A 20,844-nucleotide genomic window follows, 5' to 3' on the forward strand; every position below is an offset into this window, starting at 1 on the left:
TCTGACCTGTGACCCTGGCTGTAGCATTTTGAATGTACTTACTGTCTTTTAATTCTTTGTACAGGAAGAAAAATATTGAATAGAGGGTTCTTGTAATAAATAGTTTTTCATGATTTATTACCTTATTTCTACAACTAATTGAGAGAAACAGCCTGGCTCTAAAAACATTTATAGGTAACAGAAACACAGGTGTGTGTTTGGGCTCAAGAAAATTTTTATATTTAGCGTTATAACTATTAAGAGATTTCTGCAGTATTCTGTTTGAACACACTTCCTAAAATAAAGACATGAATCTCTGATAAGAGGGCAAGATTTTGATTCTTTTTCAAATGTGTATTTATTGTTGTTTTTTATATTTAAAAATGCTTATATTTCTGTTAGATATTGTAAATTTATATATAATACTTTTATTTTTTTGCACTTTTTTATTGATTACCTTGTTGACATAAAGAAAAATGGAGAGGGAGAGAATGATCACTTTTGTTTATAAGCAATTAACAAAAATATGTTATTATTAGTAAGTTAATAGTGTTATTTTAATTGAATTATAAACTTTCTGAAACAATGCAGTACCTATTGATTTATAGCCTTTGACAATGATGCATAGGTATGTTAATGTTGGAAATTTACAATTTTCAGATAATATACTGCATGTTACCCTATTTTGATGTGTGTGCTTTTCATCTTAACATAATTCTAGGCTGAAGTTTATTTTGGTGGAAAAACAACAATTTGTTCGAGAAGACATGTTTAAATTTTATTTTGAACTACCGTCAGTTGTGTTTGCTTGTTTTTTAAGCTTAAAATTCCTGCCAGTGTTTGTTTTACAAGTGCCTTGTGTATAATCATCTGCTGTGATAAGAGTTCATACAAGCATAATATTCTGTATTGCAGTAAGTAAAATATAACTTTGTTTCTTTGTTTCCTTTTCAGGCTCGAAACATAAAGACATCGGAACTTGCAGCTATAAAAATTGTCAAATTAGATCCTGGTATGCTTTTACCTCTGTTGTATATCATAATCTGAATGAACAGAACATAATGAGAAAAACCAAACTGCAAACATGAGAAAATTCCATTATTTTTAAATTATATCTTTTTATAGATATTTAAAGACTCTCTTTTGTTTAATTTATAATTAAACAGTCAGAACTAACTGGTATGCTAATTCAATGTGTTATATTTTTATGCAATTAATGGTTTATCGTTTATACCTTTTGGTCAATGTAAACCCAGAATTGGATAATAAAGTATAAAGTGTTTTCATTTGCTACAGGTAAAATTTGATGTTAAGCTCTTAATGTCACTATTGGCCTGGACTAGTAATATGGTTCAGGTAAACTAAGCCTTTTCATATATAGTATTGAAAATTGAATTAATGTTTTTTTATTTATTTATTGTTACATAAATGTCATTATTTGTAGGATCGTTCCAATACTGCTTGTTGTTAACTGTCCCCTAAGTACTTTGACTTGGTATCGGCTTCATTGTATGGCTTTCTGCGAGTATGAGATGATTCCTCTTCCTCAAAGTCTAAAATTTACTCTAGAATTTCACCTCTGAACATTCTGAAATGAAGCAATTTTAGTAGAACACTTTGTAGAGATGAATAACCACTTGGACAATTCTTTGGAAGTGTTAAGACCAAAAGAAATGTTTGCTAAGGTCTTGTTACTTAACAGTATATGAGAAGTAAAGATTATTTAGATTCATGTTTTTTCTTTTTTTGTTATTCTTTAATATTATTGTCTATGCTTACTTTTTTTTCTTTTCTTGTAACTTTCTCTTTGACGTCTTGAAAAACACTTTGAGCTATATTGGTTTTATGAAAATGTGCTATATAAATAAATGTTGTTGTTCCTAAAGTGCTACCCATCACTGTTCTCTTTTAGCAGTTACCCTTCTGTTTTTTATGGGACCTGTCTTCTTCTGGATTCACCTTTTATCTGTACTCTCTATAATGTTGCCAGAAGTGGCAAACCCTTCTGGAAGGAGTTTTACTTTAATAGGATGGCTGTGCTCTGTTGTGTTCTGCTTTGTCAAGTTTTGGTCCTGTCCTGAAAGAAAGAAACAGCATGTTCTAAGATATCCAGACTCCCTACCTTTTTATTAGGGTTTTTCTTGTGCTCCCAGCTTGGTCATCACAAAGACATTATAGGCACCTCACAGCACAACAATTTCAAACACAGCTTAGCAGTGGCTGAAAAAAACAAGTCTCGGTTTATGCTGTGTGAAGAGGAGACTTTGTCCAGTCTACTATTTCCAGTCCCTATTTTGTCCTTTAAGGAATGGCTTTCCTACTGCCACTTGGCCCTGTCAAACCTGCAGCACAAAATCTCCTCTTCACAGTAAAAACTGAAACTTGCTTTTTTGATTGACCACTGTTAAGCTGTGCTTGAAGCTGTGATGCTGTGAGGTGCCTATCTTGCAAGCTGGTGACCCTCAGAAACTTGTCTACTGATTTGGTTGTGACTTTAGTTGTGGCAGATCTCTTTCTATCAGTTGTTCTTCTAGTACTTCCATGGGTAATAATGATCTCTTTCATTTCATTTGTTAATTGCCATTTTCTTGATATTATCACTGGAATATTGTCCAAGTAGTACTTCAGTGGGTGTAGTGATACTGTCTGTTCCAACTCTGCATTAAGGCAAACAGAGGAGTTTTAAGAATCAACAGAAGTTGGGACACCTGTGCAAAATGTTTGCTTCAACTTGCAAGGCTTAATTTACAGTAGTTTAACTGCTACAGAACATCTGTAGGTTGTAACCTATTAGTTGTTCCCAGAAAAAGGCCCAGCTGTAATTTTCTGATATTTCCTTTTTATTCAGTTTTTACTAGCCTAAGCTTTAAATTTAATCTTATTTACCATTTTAGGTCATTCATTAAATTTGAAGAAAAACTGGGAAACTGAGGTGTTCTGAAACTTTTGACTTGTTGTGTATAAGGAAACTAACAAAGCACTTTATAATACTTATACTTATTTTAAAATGGATTGCATTTTCTTGTAATAGATGACACATTTAACTATTACATGTAAGTACCATATTTATTTGTATCAAATAGCACTTTTCACAGTAGTTGTTCTTTATTTCAGATAATGCATTTCACAGCAAGCACCATCACAATTTAAATAAAGAAATAAATAGTCCCAGAGCTGATATTCAGATATAAAAAAGCAGAGTGATAAAATCACATTTCAAGTATATTAACTTTGTTTTAATATATTTTGCAATATGAATGTAACAGCACTTTCTTCCCTGTCTTTCATATTCCAACAGGTCTATTTTCAAACACTGCAAAATAGAAGGAAAGATTTTCCTCGAATTAAAAACTGCAGTATAACTTACTTGTTTTGCCTTGTTATTTAAAAAATCTTATTGCACGCTTTGCAAAGTCCCAAGTGAATGTGAAAAAACACTATAAAGGGTCAAATTAATCACTAAAGATAAACAGAATACTTTTATTTAAATGACATTTAAATAAAAGAATGACAAAGTGACTTTGCTTAAAACTGAAAATTGACATTAGGAAATGATGTAGCCATTGATACAAATGCAATAAATATATAAGAATTTAGAGAAGAAATAAATACATGGAGCATAGATGTAACATGCAACAGAAAAGTGTAATGTATATACTGTCCCTTCTGTCATTTAACTTGAATTACCTGGACAAGTTCTGGGGCAAGAATAACCAGTTTATCACCCCTCACAACACTGCTTTGGGAAATGAGAGACACTATCCAGATATGTATGAAGATGTTTTGAGGAGGGGATGATATTCATAGAAAGTAAATTAGTGACGCTGTCACATGTGGATATTAGTGGATATGTTTTGTATAGGCATCAACTTCATTAATTATGTGATGCACTGTGTTCAAATGAATTATGTCCATGTAGTAAAGGATGTGCTTTTATACAATTGGACAGAGTATTCATTAAGTGTTGATACTTAATGATCCATCTACTGATACAAACCATCGGCCATCTGTTTATTTTTCTACTGCATGTGAACATTTTGGCCAAATGATCCAGATTATCCACGCCACTTTTGCTTGCATTAAAGTGTAGTATGATCTCTGGCTTTTTCTTTTCACCTTCAACCTTGGTGTCATGGTGTATGGAGGACAGCATTAGTACCTCTTTTCCTTTTGCTGGAAAACATGACACAAGGGTAATTGGCCAATAAAAGCAAAAATGTGAACTGTTGACGTCACTGTTAGGCTTCATCTCCTTTGGGATATGTGGCTTGTTTGACTTTATAGTGCCCACATATGTCAGTCCATTTTCCAGTAAGCTTCAGCTGAGGGAACGGACTTGGAACTTATCTTACTTTAGGAACAGCAGTATCTCAAATTGTCAACAGAGGAGCTGTGGAAATCTAGCTGCTGCTGTGTCTGTCTCCTTCTAAATGACTAACAGAGTGTCCTTACACCCTTGATAATGTGTGACACTCCAACTTAGGACTAATCAGAAACAGTTCCTGAATAGTTTTATTTCTTAAAATTGCATAGGCGGGATTGGGTGCTTTTGACTGAGGCTTTTATGCACTTTTGACATTTGTATTTTTAAAAAGCAATAATCAAAGCAGAAATAGAAAACAGTGATGTGACATTATTAGGAACAAACTGCTTGACAAAGTTATAAAAAATTGGAATGATAAAAAAGCACCTGTGAGATATGACAAAATATATACCTCTGGGGTCCCCAAAGACCCCAGTCAGTAGGATGAGGGTTAAAATCAATGTTGTTTTTTTAGCGTACTGAAAAACCTGAGGTAAAAATGAAGGCTGTGGCATGCATTATAACTCGGAAGAATTCCTCATTGGTTTTAAAAATGATCATTTTTTTGGAATTTTTTTAAATATAAGGAAAAAACTCTCACCAAGTAGCCACTTCTGCTGATGAGCTTTTTTTCTTAAAAGCAGTTTTGTACTCTTCAGAATGAATGTGAACTTTAAGTCATAGATGCCAACTCTCCTGAACACATATTTGGCTTCTTGCTAGTTACGTCCTAGTTGAAAACATGGGTGTTATTATCATTATTTTGCTTTTCTGTAGGTAAGCACATCGATTTTTTGGCCACTTTTTGTACTTGTTATTGTTAAATAATAACAGCCCTGCCCATTGTGCTTTAAACAGTCTCTGTGGCATGTGAGAGTTATACTGATAAACAGATTTACTCAGTTATTGGTTTTTTTTCTTATAGATTCTGCTGTTTTAAGACTCCACTTAGGCTATGTGCTCAATTAAAGTGCTTTTAAATAGGAATGCGCGAATGAGAGCAGAGCAGAGCACAACTTTGGGGGGGTTGGGGGGGATGGGTGAAAGAGGGCTGGAGCTGATTGAAACAGTTTGCAATTATGTCAGGAGTGGCCGGGAGCAGGATGAAACTATGTCAGGAAAGGGACTAAAAATAAGTATTGTGCAGATCTCTACACTGAATTACTTGCTTTGCTGCATTTGTTACTTGCTTCTGCTAGATGGCTAAATACTTTTGATCGGTGATGCTGAGGTTGTGTCCATTAATCCATTATTGAACCTGCTTAATGCAAAAGTTTTTGTTCAGTTACCTAAACTAAAAATGTGTACTTTTCTAAACATTATGCAGTTTTAAAGATATTTTTGCATGTTCATTTTGTTATAGGTTCAGTCTGCTTCCTTGTTCTGTGATGCTAATGGGTACAAGGTCATGATTTACTATTGTTGAAACACATTTTTCAACAAATTTTGAAAAAAATACCTTATTCACTCTGCTGTTTTACTCTGTATTAATGGGTAGTTGTTTTAATCACCTTTAAATAATTTTTATCATCTTTATAATATTACCATTCACAAGGTTGAAATTCTATAGCCATTACTGCAATGTCCTTAACAGACCACTTCCCATATCTATAATTGGATTTGGAATTCTACACTAGAGTTTACCTGTTTTGAGTGTTGCAGAACTTGTGTGGAGCAAGGCGCTGGAAGTTTCACTCTTGAAAAAGGTCACTAGTAATTGTTCCTCTCTGTAATCAAGTGTTCTGTTAAGTACCCTTACTAGATAGATAGATAGATAAAAACAGTGATTGGTTAAATTGCATGTGGGTTTAGAAAACTGATAAATGTAGGGATGGATTTAGAGTGTTAGTGTGCACCTGATGAATATTTCGCACCTGAAATGTTGACTTTATTTTCAGGTTTTAAAATATTTTCATTTTTTTTTTGTTTTTCTAATACATGCAGTTTTGAATCTTCAGTGTAAAGCTGAATGCATTTTTGTATATGTCTGTTCATCTGATATAAAAATCTACACCATTTTGTACAGGTCCCCCACTTGTACACAGGAATATACTGTAGGCTGCATGTGTAGTTTGTTGTTAAATTTATTTGGTGCACTGATCCTGGTTGGTTGGTATCCCTGCTAGTAATGTATTGTACATACAGTATATAGTGTTTACTGTTTGTTTGAAAGTGCTGCCAAGTGTGCAGTGTATGGAGAGGAAGTTAAAAAAGTAAAATGAATTATAAGATTATTGTTCCTTTAAAACAAGTTTTCCCCTGTAATAGCAAATGGAACTTTAGTGTTTTGTCACTGAAATTAATCTAAGTGAAGATAGGTGTGCATTATTTCTTTTTAAAAAGTCCATTATTTGCTACTGATGATAAACAGTCTATTGTGAAATACAATATCTCAATAATCTGTCCCTTCTGTTTATGTAAAATACTGTACAAAATGCATTCTGCACCTCAGATGATTAGATTATGAATATTTTAACAACAGCAGTGTTTCCTTTTTCCTGCTATAACCATAATACTTTTTAAGTACAAATGTTTATGCTCTAATTCTGAGGTACTCTTTTATACCTGACAATGGTCTGTTCTCAACTTCAGCAGGTATTTAACAGACCATGTGCAACCACTACCCATACAGCCAAACATCAGTCTATATTGAATTTTGGTCCCAACATAAATATACTGTAGCAAACAGAACTAATTTACAAGTGCATACTAATCATGAACCTGGAAATTATTGTAATCTCTTAAACTCTTTGGCAGAAGACAAACACCCCATATACATTATTTCTCATGGTGAGTATGGGTGATATGTAAGCAGGTTTTAAGATGGGATGGTGTTCTGTCCAGCTTTGGGCCCCACCTCGTGTCCATGGATGGCAGATTAAAAACTGTGGCCCTAAACTGGATATGCTGGTTAGAAAATGTATGAATGCATAAGAGTATAAAAACAAAATTCAGGTAAACTGGGCATCATGTTAGTTTTTTTCAATTTAGTCAAATGGAATTCTGGTAGTGTGCAGAAAATATTAAAATACATATTCAGCAATATATTAAAGTGCTTTTAAAGTCGATCTAAAAGTATGGTGACGTTTACATTTTAAATTATGAAATGTGTCATTCCCCATGATGCAGAAGAAGTACTCCTGCAGGAGGCAGAATTCTTACAGTTGTATTAAAGTGTTATTGAATGAATATTACCAGTTTGAATATTTAAACAGAATTTTCAAATTGTCAAAATTTCAGACCTCTCAACTTATCTTTATTATATTCTGGATGCTGGTTTATGGCAATCATTTACAATTTTCGAGCTCACTGTATTCACAAGTTATGTCCAGTAACAGGTCAACTGAACTTTGTACCCAGTCAGCTTCCATTGTTGTGGATGAATCAAACGGATTCCTGTTAGTTCAAAGAAGCTGAATTTTGTCTTTGAAATACAAAACAAGGGAAAGTGGTACAAAAGACACAAGTTGCGCTATATGCAAAAAATATCAGTTACTTTAAAAAAATGCTTTAAAAATTGGTAAAGGAAGTGGAGCATTAAGTATGTGCAAGCATTTTCAAGTATCCATCCATCCATTTTATGAACCCTGTTGATCCACTAAAAGTTCATGACAAATCAATAACAATCATGGTACTTTCAAGTAAATAAGAAAACTAAAAATAATGACTTGAGGCGAATGCTTTGATTTCTGTGTTGTTTGCCTTTTAAATTACTGAAAAATATTTTAACTTGCACTTAATTTCAAGTTGCAAATTTTCCCATCTTATTTTCTAGGTGATGACATCTCTTCAATTCAGCAAGAAATAACAGTGATGCGAGAATGCAAGCACAAAAATATTGTGGCTTACTTTGGCAGCTATCTCAGGTGAGTTTGCCCTTTTATGCCAAGACTGTATAGTTTTCCATATTTTTTAGAAAATATATTTCACTACAACCTCTTTCAGAAATTAAATGCTGTATTTTGTGGTTAACAGTAAAATGTGGCATTTCGACTCAGCTCTAGATGGTAAAACGTGTGGAAAGATGCTAACAGGTTTATGCTATGATATCTCATCTCTGCTGCTGTTGCATTTGTGGGTATTTTTTTTTTTTTTTGAGTGCAAGGCCAAAAACATAACATTTCTTATCTAATAGACAGATGCATTGCTGGTCAAGTTCTTCTCTTTGTTATTTTTATGATAAAAAATAATAATGTTCAAATGAATTTATTGTCTCTTGTTGTAAATTTATACACCAATCAGCTACAATATTAAAACCTCTTACAGGTGAAGTGAATAACATTGATTATCTCATTACAATGGCATGTGTCAAGGCATGAGATACTATATATTAGTTAGTAAGTTAACAGTTCTTTAAGGTGATGTGTTGAAAGCAGGAAAAATGGGCAAGCATATATATGTGAGCGACTTTGATAAGGGCCAAATTGTGATGGCTAGATGACTGAGTCAGAGCATCTCCAAAACAGTAGGTCTTAGGGGGTGTTACTGGTATGCAGTGGTTACACTCTATGTTGCCTGTGCTCCAACTGCAAAAACAAGTGAAATGTAACCGATTGTATCTCATATGTTGTAAGTCACCTTGGATAAAGGTGTCTATCTACTATAAGTAATAGTATCATTATATTACTGTTTACTGTTGAACATGGTATATGCAATTGCCTAAGAGTAAAACATTTTTGTGTTTTTTGTCAGTTGAATATGGTCCCCCTTTAAAGTCTGCAGATTCATAGGTATATTTTTTTTTTTTTTTTGTTCTTTGTTTCGCCTTATACAATTTCTTGTATTAGGAATTTGGTAGTTTTCGCATACCCCTTGGGGTCAGAGCGCAGGGTCAGCCATTGTACAGCGCCCCTGGAGCAATTACAGGTTAAGGGCCTTGCTCAAGGGCCCAGCAGAGCAGTGGCCTTTTTTGGCACTGACGGGGATTTGAACCGGCAACCTTCGGAATACCAGCGCAGCTCCTTAGCCTTAGAGAATGAAGGGAATGGCTCATGCCCATTCAAAGAAAGCAGATGTGTATGTAAATATTAATGATTTTGGAGGTTTGGGACAGGGTCACCTTTTTAAAGTTATTAGATGTGAATATATATTACAATGGAGTAGCTTGTGGGGGACCTGTTAAGTTTAAACTGATGCTGTTGTTCCAGGGTTCTTTCTAGGATTTGCAGGTATCAGGGTCTAAGCCCCCCACTGTGATTGCTGCATCTGATTTTCCTTGTATATAAAATCTTTTGGGCTTTTGCACACATTCATATAATGCGAAAAGATCAGGGGCTTACTACTATCGATCATGTATATAATGAAGAAAAAGATTAGAGGTTGGGCACAATAGATCAGGGGCTTAAGCTTGTGAAACCCCTACCCCACTCCCAATGCCACTGTGTTGGTCCATGCTTGTCTTAGTCACGAGGACACCACTTCCATCTCTATTTCTTTCTCACTCCCTTTTTCTTTGCTATGCTTAAAGCCACAACACATGACACCGGTACTTAAGGTTTATAGTGCACTTTTCTGAAACTTTCTTCTTCTATTTCACAGTTGACTGTACATGCCAAATGTGATCATGTCTTTTTTTTTGTGTTCAGGCCAGTGCCCCTTCTTCAGTTGTTGGTCCACACTATTTTGTTAGTGGTGGTGTTTAGCAATCAATTACCTCCATCCTTTGTTTACATAGAGCACATTCTCAGTGCAGCACAGGTGTGTGCACTAGCATAGTCTTAATAAATGTTAACAAATATTTTTGTTTAGCATCACCAAATTTCACTCATCAGTTAAAGTATTGTGGGCTATTCAATTTTTCTGTTGTAAAGGGGGTTCACCCCTAAATATTGATATGTTGAAATATCCTTTTTTAGTGGATGCCTACGGCCCAAGATGTACCATCCTGCCAAATTTCAGCTTTTTTATTAAATGGGAAATAGCGTTTTTGTTAGCAAGTGCACAAGTGATATATATATATATATATATATATAGTGATATATATATTTCATGAGTACAACTATGATATTTTAAAAGTTAGAGTTAAGTAAATCTTAAGAGATTTTAAATAATGAAATTTGGGTTTATCCAGTAGTTTAAATTTAGGAGATTTGCTTGTATTTATGTTATTAGTTAAATAGGTCATATTTGTATATTTATTATGGGGTTGAGTGTCTCTACAAATATTCCAGGGGATGATTTTTAGGCTAGTTTTTAGTAAATATCTTTTTATCTATATGCAGTAGACCAATGTAAGTGCATCTAACTATAGGGCAATGGTCCGCCAATTATCATTTCCTTTATTAATAATTCAAATATGGTCTTTTAGTCACCCAGAATTTCTTACTGTACCTACTAAAAAGATTATAATTTGCAAGCTTTCGAGGCAACTCAGGCCCCTTTTTCAGGCAAGATGTAACCTAGATGTTACATCTTGCCTGAAGAAGGGGCCTGAGTTGCCTCGAAAGCTTGCATATTGTAATCTTTTAGTTAGCCAATAAAGGTGTCATTTTGCTTGGCTTTTCTCTACATTCATAATGGCTAACACGGTATAACACCCTAGTATTACTGTACCTACTTAATTCTTCTGCCTACTTTCATTTGCAGTTTAAGTAGGTTTAGAATTAAACAGTGTAACAAATTACAAATAATGGATGCAATGTTCGAGTCTGTTTACAGGTTCACTTTGGGTCAATCTAGTGATGTTATCCATATACTGTTGTAGTGCTTTTAATATTTTCCTCTTCTGTCATTCTGCAATCTTTAAAGCATAACTCTGTGAAAACAGAGTAACACTGATGTTTAAAACTTGGCAGAAAAATCATTCTTGTGGTAAACTGCTAATTTTGTCATAATTTTGTCTTTGAATTACATAAGTCACTTTTTCTTATGCTTTGATTCAGTGTTGTTTATACTTAAACTATATAGATGATGCTGCATACATCCATATATTTTCTCATAGAATTGTGAATTTACAAACACTTGTACATTTTGTGGTTGTTGGCTACTAATTAACAGAATGAAAAAATGGTGCACTTATTTTGATCTGTTGTAGGTCTGGAGTCCATGGATATTTGCTATCTTTTACCATTATTGGTACCAGCCACTGACTCAAAAAATTAGCTTATTGACTTCATAAAGTTATCAACTTAATTGATACACTGTATATATCCAAGTAAAAGTATTTTATGTATGCATTTGCTTTTGCACTGGCCTGTGCTGAGCTTATATCATCACATATTGGCCACTTTGTGTACTTGTATCTTTATTCACTGGTCTGTCAAGAAAATGCAGAACCTCTACAAGTGTCACACACTAGAGTTATGTACTTCCTAACCCAGAAAATTAACATTTTTAATACTTATGTATGCACTGGGCAATTTCTGTCTGTCCAAGGTGAAGTTTGTTGTGATGAGAAGTTCTCTTTAATACTGTATCTCTTTAAGAGATATTTCTCTTAAAAATCTTTCCCTTTTTATCTCTTTAATTGTTTGAGCAGTTGACTTTTTTTTTTCTTTTCATTTTTAACTGTGGAGCTTAAGCCACAAAACTTCTTCACTGTCATTAAAGGAAAAAGCACATGTTTTATCCTGAAAATCAGAACACTTTTATAAAGAGTAAAGTGCCAGTCTGCCAAGGACTACAGGCTAACCCTTACAAATAATAATAGACTCACATATACATGCCTCTACGGGTAGAACATTTGAATATGAAATAGTCATGTCTACATGAAGCTTATAATTTTGTTTTTCATTGGTTTAGATATCAAATAACAACTCTTGTGGTATATTGTATTGAATAATTAAGACACAATATTAGAAATACCACATCTTGAAGTCAAGGATAGCCCTTCTGATCACAATCCATCTGCAAACACTGTCATTCTAAATGGCTAAACTAAAGAGCTTGTTTAGCTGTTGCGATTAGTATCCCTGTTATACATAGGAGTTGTGCCATCCTAGCACAGTAATAAAATTGAATACTAATCACTGTTACAATATAAAAAATACACTTTATTCCATAAGTGTTGATACATTCTAGTCAAACAGTTTGATGTAGATGGTATGTTAATAGGCATAGACCTTTTATTTCTGGATATTTTTGAGCATTTTTGCTACAAAGATTGAGACCAATATTTTTATGATCAAACACATAAATGTGAGACATGTAAATATAATAATTTTTTGGCATTTTATCTCCCGCATTTTGTGTATGACTAAGCCGAGTAAACACATGTACTGAGAAATGGTTCCTATAATTTTTTCACTAAAGATACCAGTACCATAATATCATGCTGTCCATACATGTACTTTTTAAATAATTTTTCTTTGTGACTATGTACCTTTACTTTGGGTCAAACCCCATGATGTATTTGTTGCACGTTATATATTTTTAGATAGATAGATAGATACTTTATTAATCCCAAGGGGAAATTCACATTCTCCAGCAGCAGCATACTGATACAAAAAACAATATTAAATTAAAGATTGATAATAATGCAGGTAAAAAACAGACAATAACTTTGTATAATGTTAATGTTTACCCCCCCGGGTGGAATTGAAGAGTCGCATAGTTTGGGGGAGGAAAGATCTCCTCAATCTGTCAGTGGAGCAGGACAGTGACAGCAGTCTGTCGCTGAAGCTGCTCTTTTGTCTGGAGATGATACTATTTAGTGGATGCAGTGGATTCTCCATAATTGATAGGAGCCTGCTGAGCGCCCGTCGCTCTGCCACAGATGTTAAACTGTCCAGCTCCATGCCAACAATAGAGCCTGCCTTCCTCACCAGTTTGTCTAGGCGTGAGGCGTCTTTCTTCTTAATGCTGCCTCCCCAGCACACGTCCGCGTAGAAGAGGGCGCTCTCCACAAGTATAGATATATAGTACCACTTATGTCAATATACTTTGAAAATATAATTTAAGCAATGCTTTAAGATTAAAGTTTCATCCAAAATAACAGAAAGAAATGCTAAAAGTAAGTTTGATCTATAAAGCTTTCCCAGAAGAGATTATTTAGATAAAATTGATTTATATCCACATTGATTTTGGCAACAGAAAGTGAAATTCTTATAAAACTATTTGGAATTAGGTGTGATGGACTGATAAAACTTTTGGTTTTGGAAATCTATAGCCCCATATTCTGACACTAATTTACATTCACTATAGTGAATACAAGAATTGATGTAATTTGACAAACTGCTACTAAATCCAAAGATGGACTGCTCAATATGTAGTACTTGATACTATCTAAAAAATCTTAGAGCCATTGTCAATACTACGAAACTTTAATTGTGCCATATAGATCAGATCTCTCATCTTCTACATAAAACTCTTAAGTCCTAACTAGCTATGCCTGTTAATCCAAAATAGCCACCAGAGCATCCATCCATCCATTATTCAACCTGCTATATCCTAACTACAGGTCTGCTGGAGCCAATTCCAGCCAACACAGGGCGCAAGGCAGGGAACAAAGCCTGGGCAGGGGACCAGCCCACCACAGGGCACATACACACACCCACACACCAAGCACACACTAGGGACAATTTTAGAATTGCCAATGCACCTAAACTGCATGTCTTTGGACTGTGGGAGGAAACCGGAGTACCCGGAGGAAACCCACGCAGACACAGGGAGAGCATGCAAACTCCACGCAGGGAGGACCTGGGAAGCAAACCTGGGTCTCCTAACTGCGAGGCCTCAGCACTACCCACTGCGCCACCGTGTCACCCCCCCCCACCAGAGCATATTTAGTATTTTTAATGCCCAGGCCAGAGAGTAGAATCATTTGAAAACAAACACCTAAAGAGAGGAAAGAGAGTCACTTAAGACATACAAGTTTAGTACAGACAGCATTCGTACCATAAAAACAAGCAGACATGGGCACAAAGCAAGGAAATAAAGGGAGAGTGCAGAGCTATTGAGTGAGCCCAAACATTCTGTTAGTAGCTAGAAACAAACATTGCTGGCAATGCTGTATATGCTCAATACTTTTAACAGAAAAATGGCAAGATAATGAGCACACTTAGAGCATATAAAGAGTGCCCCAGTATAGAAAAGAGAGTGAAAAAGAGACAGAGCTAAAAAGTAGGAGAGTAAACGAGTAAACTCTGTAATCATTCATATAAGCAAGTGATAACACTCTTAAACTAAGAGGATGTAGTACACTTCACAAACTTCAATCCCTTCAGTTAAGCTAGACAGCACACAATTTCACCTACTTATCAAATCATACCAATGTATTGTATTTATATCACATATTTCCATGCTCAAAGTAAAAGATACATCTGAAAGTCATGTAAGATTAAAAACATAATGAACAGGATGATGCAGAGGGTGCTGTATAAACAGATTGCATAGATAGAATTGCTTTTGATTCTGTTAAACTTATTAAAAATTAAAATACTCCCTACCTTGTCTCTGGGACATATCCTTTTCTTCATGACTCTCACTGTGCATCCACATAGCATTCCTAACAGTACAAAGCCACCTAAGCTGCATTTTATTTCATAGTTCATTACAAAAGTAAACAAAATTGTGGCATGTTTGATAAATTATAGTATCTGTCAAAGATTTTCTTTAATTTTTTTTTTGTATCCTTGTAGCACACTTAAACTCACTTATTGTCTTTTAAGGTCACAATACTTGTATGTACTTGTATCCACTTGTATGTGTTAGGAGCCTTAGTGGGGGAGTTGAGGGAGGGTAATCTGCAATGCGATGGAAGTACTAAAGACAAAGAAGTTCTATCTTTTCAAATATTTCAAAGTATTAAATGTACCTGGTCCCTTTATATTTTTTTGACTTGGTTCCTTTCCTGTACTGTCTTTTCCACATACTGGAAAAGAAAATGACAACTCATACAATTTCTTATTTTTATTATTAGCTTTTTTTTAAAATTATTATTAGATTATTATTATTAGCTTTCTGTTAAGAAAAAAAAATAATTTGAGTGATCACAACTTTTAATGAACTCGTGGGTCACACATTGCTCCTCAGACTGAAAATGACTGAAGTCATGTGTGCATTTATCGTTGTAGTCTTTTAAAATACAGTGTCATTCATGTGTGAATAATGATTGTGAATTTTAATAGATTAACCTTTATTTGAAGTGCATATATGAGTCTTAAAAGAGCTTGGTTTGTAGATTAATTAGATCACTTACTGTTGAAAGTGACAAAAATGTAATGTTACTTAGGATGACTCTGTATAATTTTGATTATAAGGCATGGATATGTCAGCATAAAAAAAAAATTATATGTTGTGTTTTACTCTACAGAAACAATAAATTGTGGATATGTATGGAGTTCTGTGGTGGAGGTTCACTACAAGATATTTACCATGGTAAAACTTTTACTAAAATTTGCTAAAACAAATGCATAACTTTTTTATTTAGTCCTGAATTCCTCTCAATTCTGCATATCATTTTTATAATTTTATTATGCATCCTTTCTTTTTCTCTTTTTTTCTGGTAAATATTAGCTGACCATTAGCACTTGCACCAGTATATAGACAGTTTCCATCCACAGGTTTCAAGGTTACTGAGCTGCAAATCGTAATAATAAATACTATAACATAAATATACAGTCATATGAAAATGTTCGGGAACCCCTCTCAGCCTGCATAATAATTGACTCTACTTTCAACAAAAAAGATAACAGTGGTAGGTCTTTCATTTCCTAGGAACATCTGAGTACTGGGGTGTTTTCCAAACAAAGATTTTTAGTGAAGCAGTATTTAGTTGTATGAAATTAAATCAAATGTGAAAAATTGGCTGTGCAAAAAATTGGGTCCCCTTGTAATTTTGCTGATTTGAATGCATGTAACTGCTCAATACTGATTACATGCAAAACCAAATTGGTTGGATTAGCTCGTTAAGCCTTGAACTTCATAGACAGGTGTGTCCGTGCTTCCCTTTGACTCTCCTCTGAAGAGTGACAGCATGGGATCCTCAAAGCAACTCTCAAAAGATCTGAAAACAAAGATTGTTCAGTCTCATGGTTTAGGGGAAGGCTACAAAAAGCTAGGTTTAAACTGTCAGTTTCAACTGTAAGGAATGTTATCAGGAAATGGAAGGCCACAGGCACAGTTACTTTTAAACCCAGGTCTGGCAGGTCAAGAAAAATACAGGAGCGGCATATGCGCAGGATTGTGAGAATGGTTACAGACAACCCACATATCACCTCCAAAGACCTGCAAGAACATCTTGCTGCAGATGGTGTATCTGTATATTGTTCTACAATTCAGCGCAATTTGCACATCTGTATGGCAGGGTGATGAGAAAGAAGCCCTTTCTGCACTCATGCCACAACCAGAGTCGCTTGTTGTATGCAAATGCTCATATAGACAAGCCAGATTAATTTTGAAACAAAGTGCTTTGGACTGATGAGACAAAAATTGAGTTATTTGGTCATAACAAAAAGTGCTTTGCATGGCAGAGGAAGAACACCTCATTCCAAGAAAAACACCTGCTACCTACTGTAAAATTTGGTGGAGATTCCATCTTGCTGTGTGGCTAGTTCAGGGACTGGGGCCCTTGTTAAAGTTGAGGGTCAGATGAATTCAACCCAATATCAACAAATTCTTCAAGATAATGTTCAAGTATCAGTCACAAAGTTGAAGTTACGCAGGGGTTGGATATTCCAACAAGACAGTAACCCAAAACACAGTTTGAAATCTACAAAGGCGTTCATGCAGAGGGAGAAGTACAATGTTCTGGAATGGCCGTCACAGTTCCCTGACTTGAATCTGTCTGTCCATGCTCGGCAGTCATCAAATTGAACTGAACAGGAGAGATTTTGTATGGAAAAATGGTCACTCCATCCAGAATCCAGACACTCATCAAAGGCTATAGGAGGCGTCTAGAGGCTGTTATGTTTATGCAAAAGGAGGCTCAACTAAGTATTGATGTAATATCTGTTGGGGTGCCCAAATTTATGCACCTGTCTAATTTTGTTATGATGCATATTGCATATTTTCTGTTAATCCGATAAACTTAATGTCACTGCTGAAATACTACTGTTTCCATAAGGCATGTCATATATTAAAAGGAAGTTGCTACTTTGAAAGCTCATCCAATGATAAACAAAAATCCAAAGAATTAAGAGGGGTTCCCATACTTTTTCATATGACTGTATATACATTGTCTGTGTGTATGCATGTACAGTATATACTGTACATAATATAATGATAGATATATAGATATCTGTCATTGTTGGTACTATTGCTGCTGTTCTGAGAAGTCATTGAATTTCATCTTATATACACATGACGATACACTTGAATTTGGTAATATTTAGAAGATTTCTTCAGAGAAGTTCCTAGCCTACTGGTTGGAAATACTAGATACTAAAAATTGGAAAGTGATAGTGTTTTTTCAGTGAACAAGTTTATCAAAATATGAAATATCCTGGATATTTAAAAAGAAAATTAGTGTAGTCTTAGCCACAACAACAGAACATCGACAAAGACTACTGTCTCTGGATTCACTGTCAAAACCCTTTATAGTGTCTTTGAGACCCATTCACAGAGCACTCCACTTATATATTTGTGAACTATTATTAGAAGGGGCGTGTAGTTAAAGAAGACCTGCACTATGGTATCGCAGTTACTAGTACAGTTGTCTCACAGCTCATGGACACTAGGTCTGTATACAGTTTATATTATATATTTGTGAACTATTATTAGAAGGGGCGTGTAGTTAAAGAAGACCTGCACTATGGTATCGCAGTTACTAGTACAGTTGTCTCACAGCTCATGGACACTAGGTCTGTATACAGTTTATATATTCTCTGTGTATGTTGGAGTGATTGGAGACTCTAAACGGACCTGATGTGATTGATTTTACCCTGTGATTAAATCATTTATTCCTGTCTTGCACACAATGCAACATGGTATACATTAGGTTCTGCCCCCTTGTAATTAAGATTAAGTGGGCTTGAAGATAGATGGATGAAAGTTTTTAGGATTTTTTACTTTAATGGTTAATATTACTGTGCCCTCCGTAATGTTTTAGACAAAGACACATTTTTCCTTGATTTACCTCTCTGTTCCACAGTTTAAAATTACAAATCAAACAGTTGAGGTGTGATTGAAGTGCACATTGCAGACTTTAATTTAGGGTATTTGCATATCTTTTGGTCTCCATGTAGAAATTACAACACGTTTTATACACGGTCCCACACTTCATGGCACCATAATGAAGTTGAAGTCTGTGATTTATAGACATCACCATTTGCTGAGTATCTTCTCTAGTGATGCTCTGCCAAGCCTCTAATGCAGCCATCTTCAGCTCCAGCTTGTTTCGGGGGCTTGTCCTCTTAAGTTTTTCTTCATCATATGGAAGGTATGCTCAATTGGATTTAACTCGGGTGAATAATTTGGCAGTTCAACTATTTTTCCATTTTTTAGCTTTGAAAAGCTCCTATGTTGCCTTTACAGTATGTTTGGGATTATATTCTTGTTGTAGGATGAATTGGCATCAAATGAATTTGGAGGCAATAGTAAGGATGCTTCTGTCATCAGCAATGGTGTCATCAGCAATCATCTATACGTTGTAGTCCCTTTGCAATTACTGAGCTCACCAATATGTTCTTAACGATTTTCTAGATAGCTGTGTTAGGTAATCCTAAGGTTTTACTGATGTCTCTAAAGGTTTTGTTCTTGTTTTCAGCCTCATAATTGGTCCTTTGACTTTCATTGGCACAGCTTTTGTCCTCATGTTGAACAATGGCAGCTGAAGACTAGTCTGTAGCCAGGTAGTCTACAGGTAGAAGCTATCTGAGGTATCTTATGCCTGCACTAATAAAGCAATCAAACACACCTGAATAATCACAATTGCCTGTGAGGCCAATTGTTCCAGACATTATGGCGCATTGCAATGGGGATACCAAAGTGCAATATGCACTTTAATCATATGTAAGTTGTATGGTTTGTAATTTTAAACTGTGGAGTACAGTAGTAAATCAAGGAAAAATGTATCTTTGTCCCAAACATTATGGAGGGCACTGTAGTTATAAGGAGTAAGGTGCTCTTAGGTCTGCGCTTAGTGAGAGCTCTATAGAAAAAATAAGCGGAAAAACTGAAACTGATTTTTTTTTTCCTTATGGGATTATTTCCAGCACTATCTCAATTTCTGTTTTCTCTATTCGGACTGTGTTCTAATTTATATTAATGACATTGATTTAGATAGTCAGCAAAGTTGTGAAATATACAGATGAAACCAAAATCAAAGTAATACCCAATGCTGAAAAGTCATCAGAACAACTCTGAAATACTTCGACAACCTTCATAGCTGGTAAACAAATGGACAATGAAATAAAACAATGACGTACTTCATGCAGGCAGAAGAAATATTAATTATAAATGGTAGATAATTAACATGGCCTCTGAAAAGAATTTAGGGGTTTATTTTGACAAGGAAGGTTATGCTCGGATTGTCTAGTCTACTAGTGAGACTTGAGCATTGTATGCATTTCTAGTCATCCTGCTACAAAAAATACATAATAGTACTGGAATCCATGCACAGCTAAATAGCTAAGTTAATCCTTGACTAAAGGGCATGTCCTGTTTTAACAAGCCTTGCAGAGACTTAATCAGTGTCTTCGAAAATCCTTTGATTAAATTTTGACTGAAGCCAAGAAGCACTTCTTTCAAGTAAAGAGACTTGGGACACTAGAACAAACTAATCAGTTGATGTGGAAGCCATTACACCTTTCAGTAAATACGTGAATGATGGTCAACACAGCAGTTAGCTGTTTTGTGACAAGTACAGAATTGGTAGGCCATACAGACAAATGATAAAGATGAAATTGTAACCAAAGGAATAGTAGGTCTCAAAATGAAATACATAACCAAAATTAGCCCCTCAAGAACTCAAACAGAGCTAGGGAATGTGTTTAATTTCTTTTAATTTGAAATATTTTGATATATTCATGCTTCACATGTAGGCAAACAAATTAATATTATTAAGAATTTATATTTTTAGATCCTTGTAATCAAATAATACTGTCTTCTAATGAGTGAGAAGCTGTAGTTTAACACTGTATGTCTTTATTTCATATACATTTTGACTACAAACTACATTAACTAACTAGTTATAGTTAATGTTGCATTTTCCAGTTAAAAATGTTTTACTTCTTTTGTCACTATGAGTTGTTATATCTTGTATCTTTCAGTGAGTCAATTTACACATTTTTATTTATTTGTAGTAACTGGACCTTTAAAGGAGAAGCAAATAGCATATGTCTGCAGGGAAACTTTACAGGTGGGTGACAGATCGGTTTGATACCTTTTTATTATTCTTTAGAACCAGACATACCAGTAACTGTACTACTCCCTCAAAGGCAAAGCATTGAAAACTCTGAACTCTTCACTATCTTATATGTTGGGAAGAGTAGACCTTCTTTGACATACACAAGTGAAATGCATTGTTAAAAAAATCAAATATTTTCTCAAAAGATTTGTCTTTCGATTGCCATGGAAGCAATTACAAATTAATGAGGGGATATGTTTTCAACATCTCATATTCAAAATGGGCACAATTTTTAGAAATTGCAACAATTAGCATAGAAGAATTTAGTATATGTATA

The 20,844-nt window shown here is 34.7% G+C and overlaps 1 protein-coding gene across 1 annotated transcript in view; it reads left to right on the forward strand.

Moving 5' to 3' along the window:
- The window catches only part of map4k2 (mitogen-activated protein kinase kinase kinase kinase 2), a 227,419-nt gene that overhangs the window by 46,597 nt on the left and 159,978 nt on the right, over nt 1-20,844 (forward strand). The window contains exons 2-5 of the mRNA XM_028804122.2: nt 934-991; nt 8,058-8,148; nt 15,534-15,598; nt 20,464-20,519. Coding sequence (XP_028659955.1) covers nt 934-991; nt 8,058-8,148; nt 15,534-15,598; nt 20,464-20,519 — 270 coding nt within the window. The remainder of the gene's footprint in view (nt 1-933; nt 992-8,057; nt 8,149-15,533; nt 15,599-20,463; nt 20,520-20,844) is intronic.

Source organism: Erpetoichthys calabaricus, chromosome 1 (assembly GCF_900747795.2).
Source record: "Erpetoichthys calabaricus chromosome 1, fErpCal1.3, whole genome shotgun sequence".
NCBI lineage: Eukaryota > Metazoa > Chordata > Cladistia > Polypteriformes > Polypteridae > Erpetoichthys > Erpetoichthys calabaricus.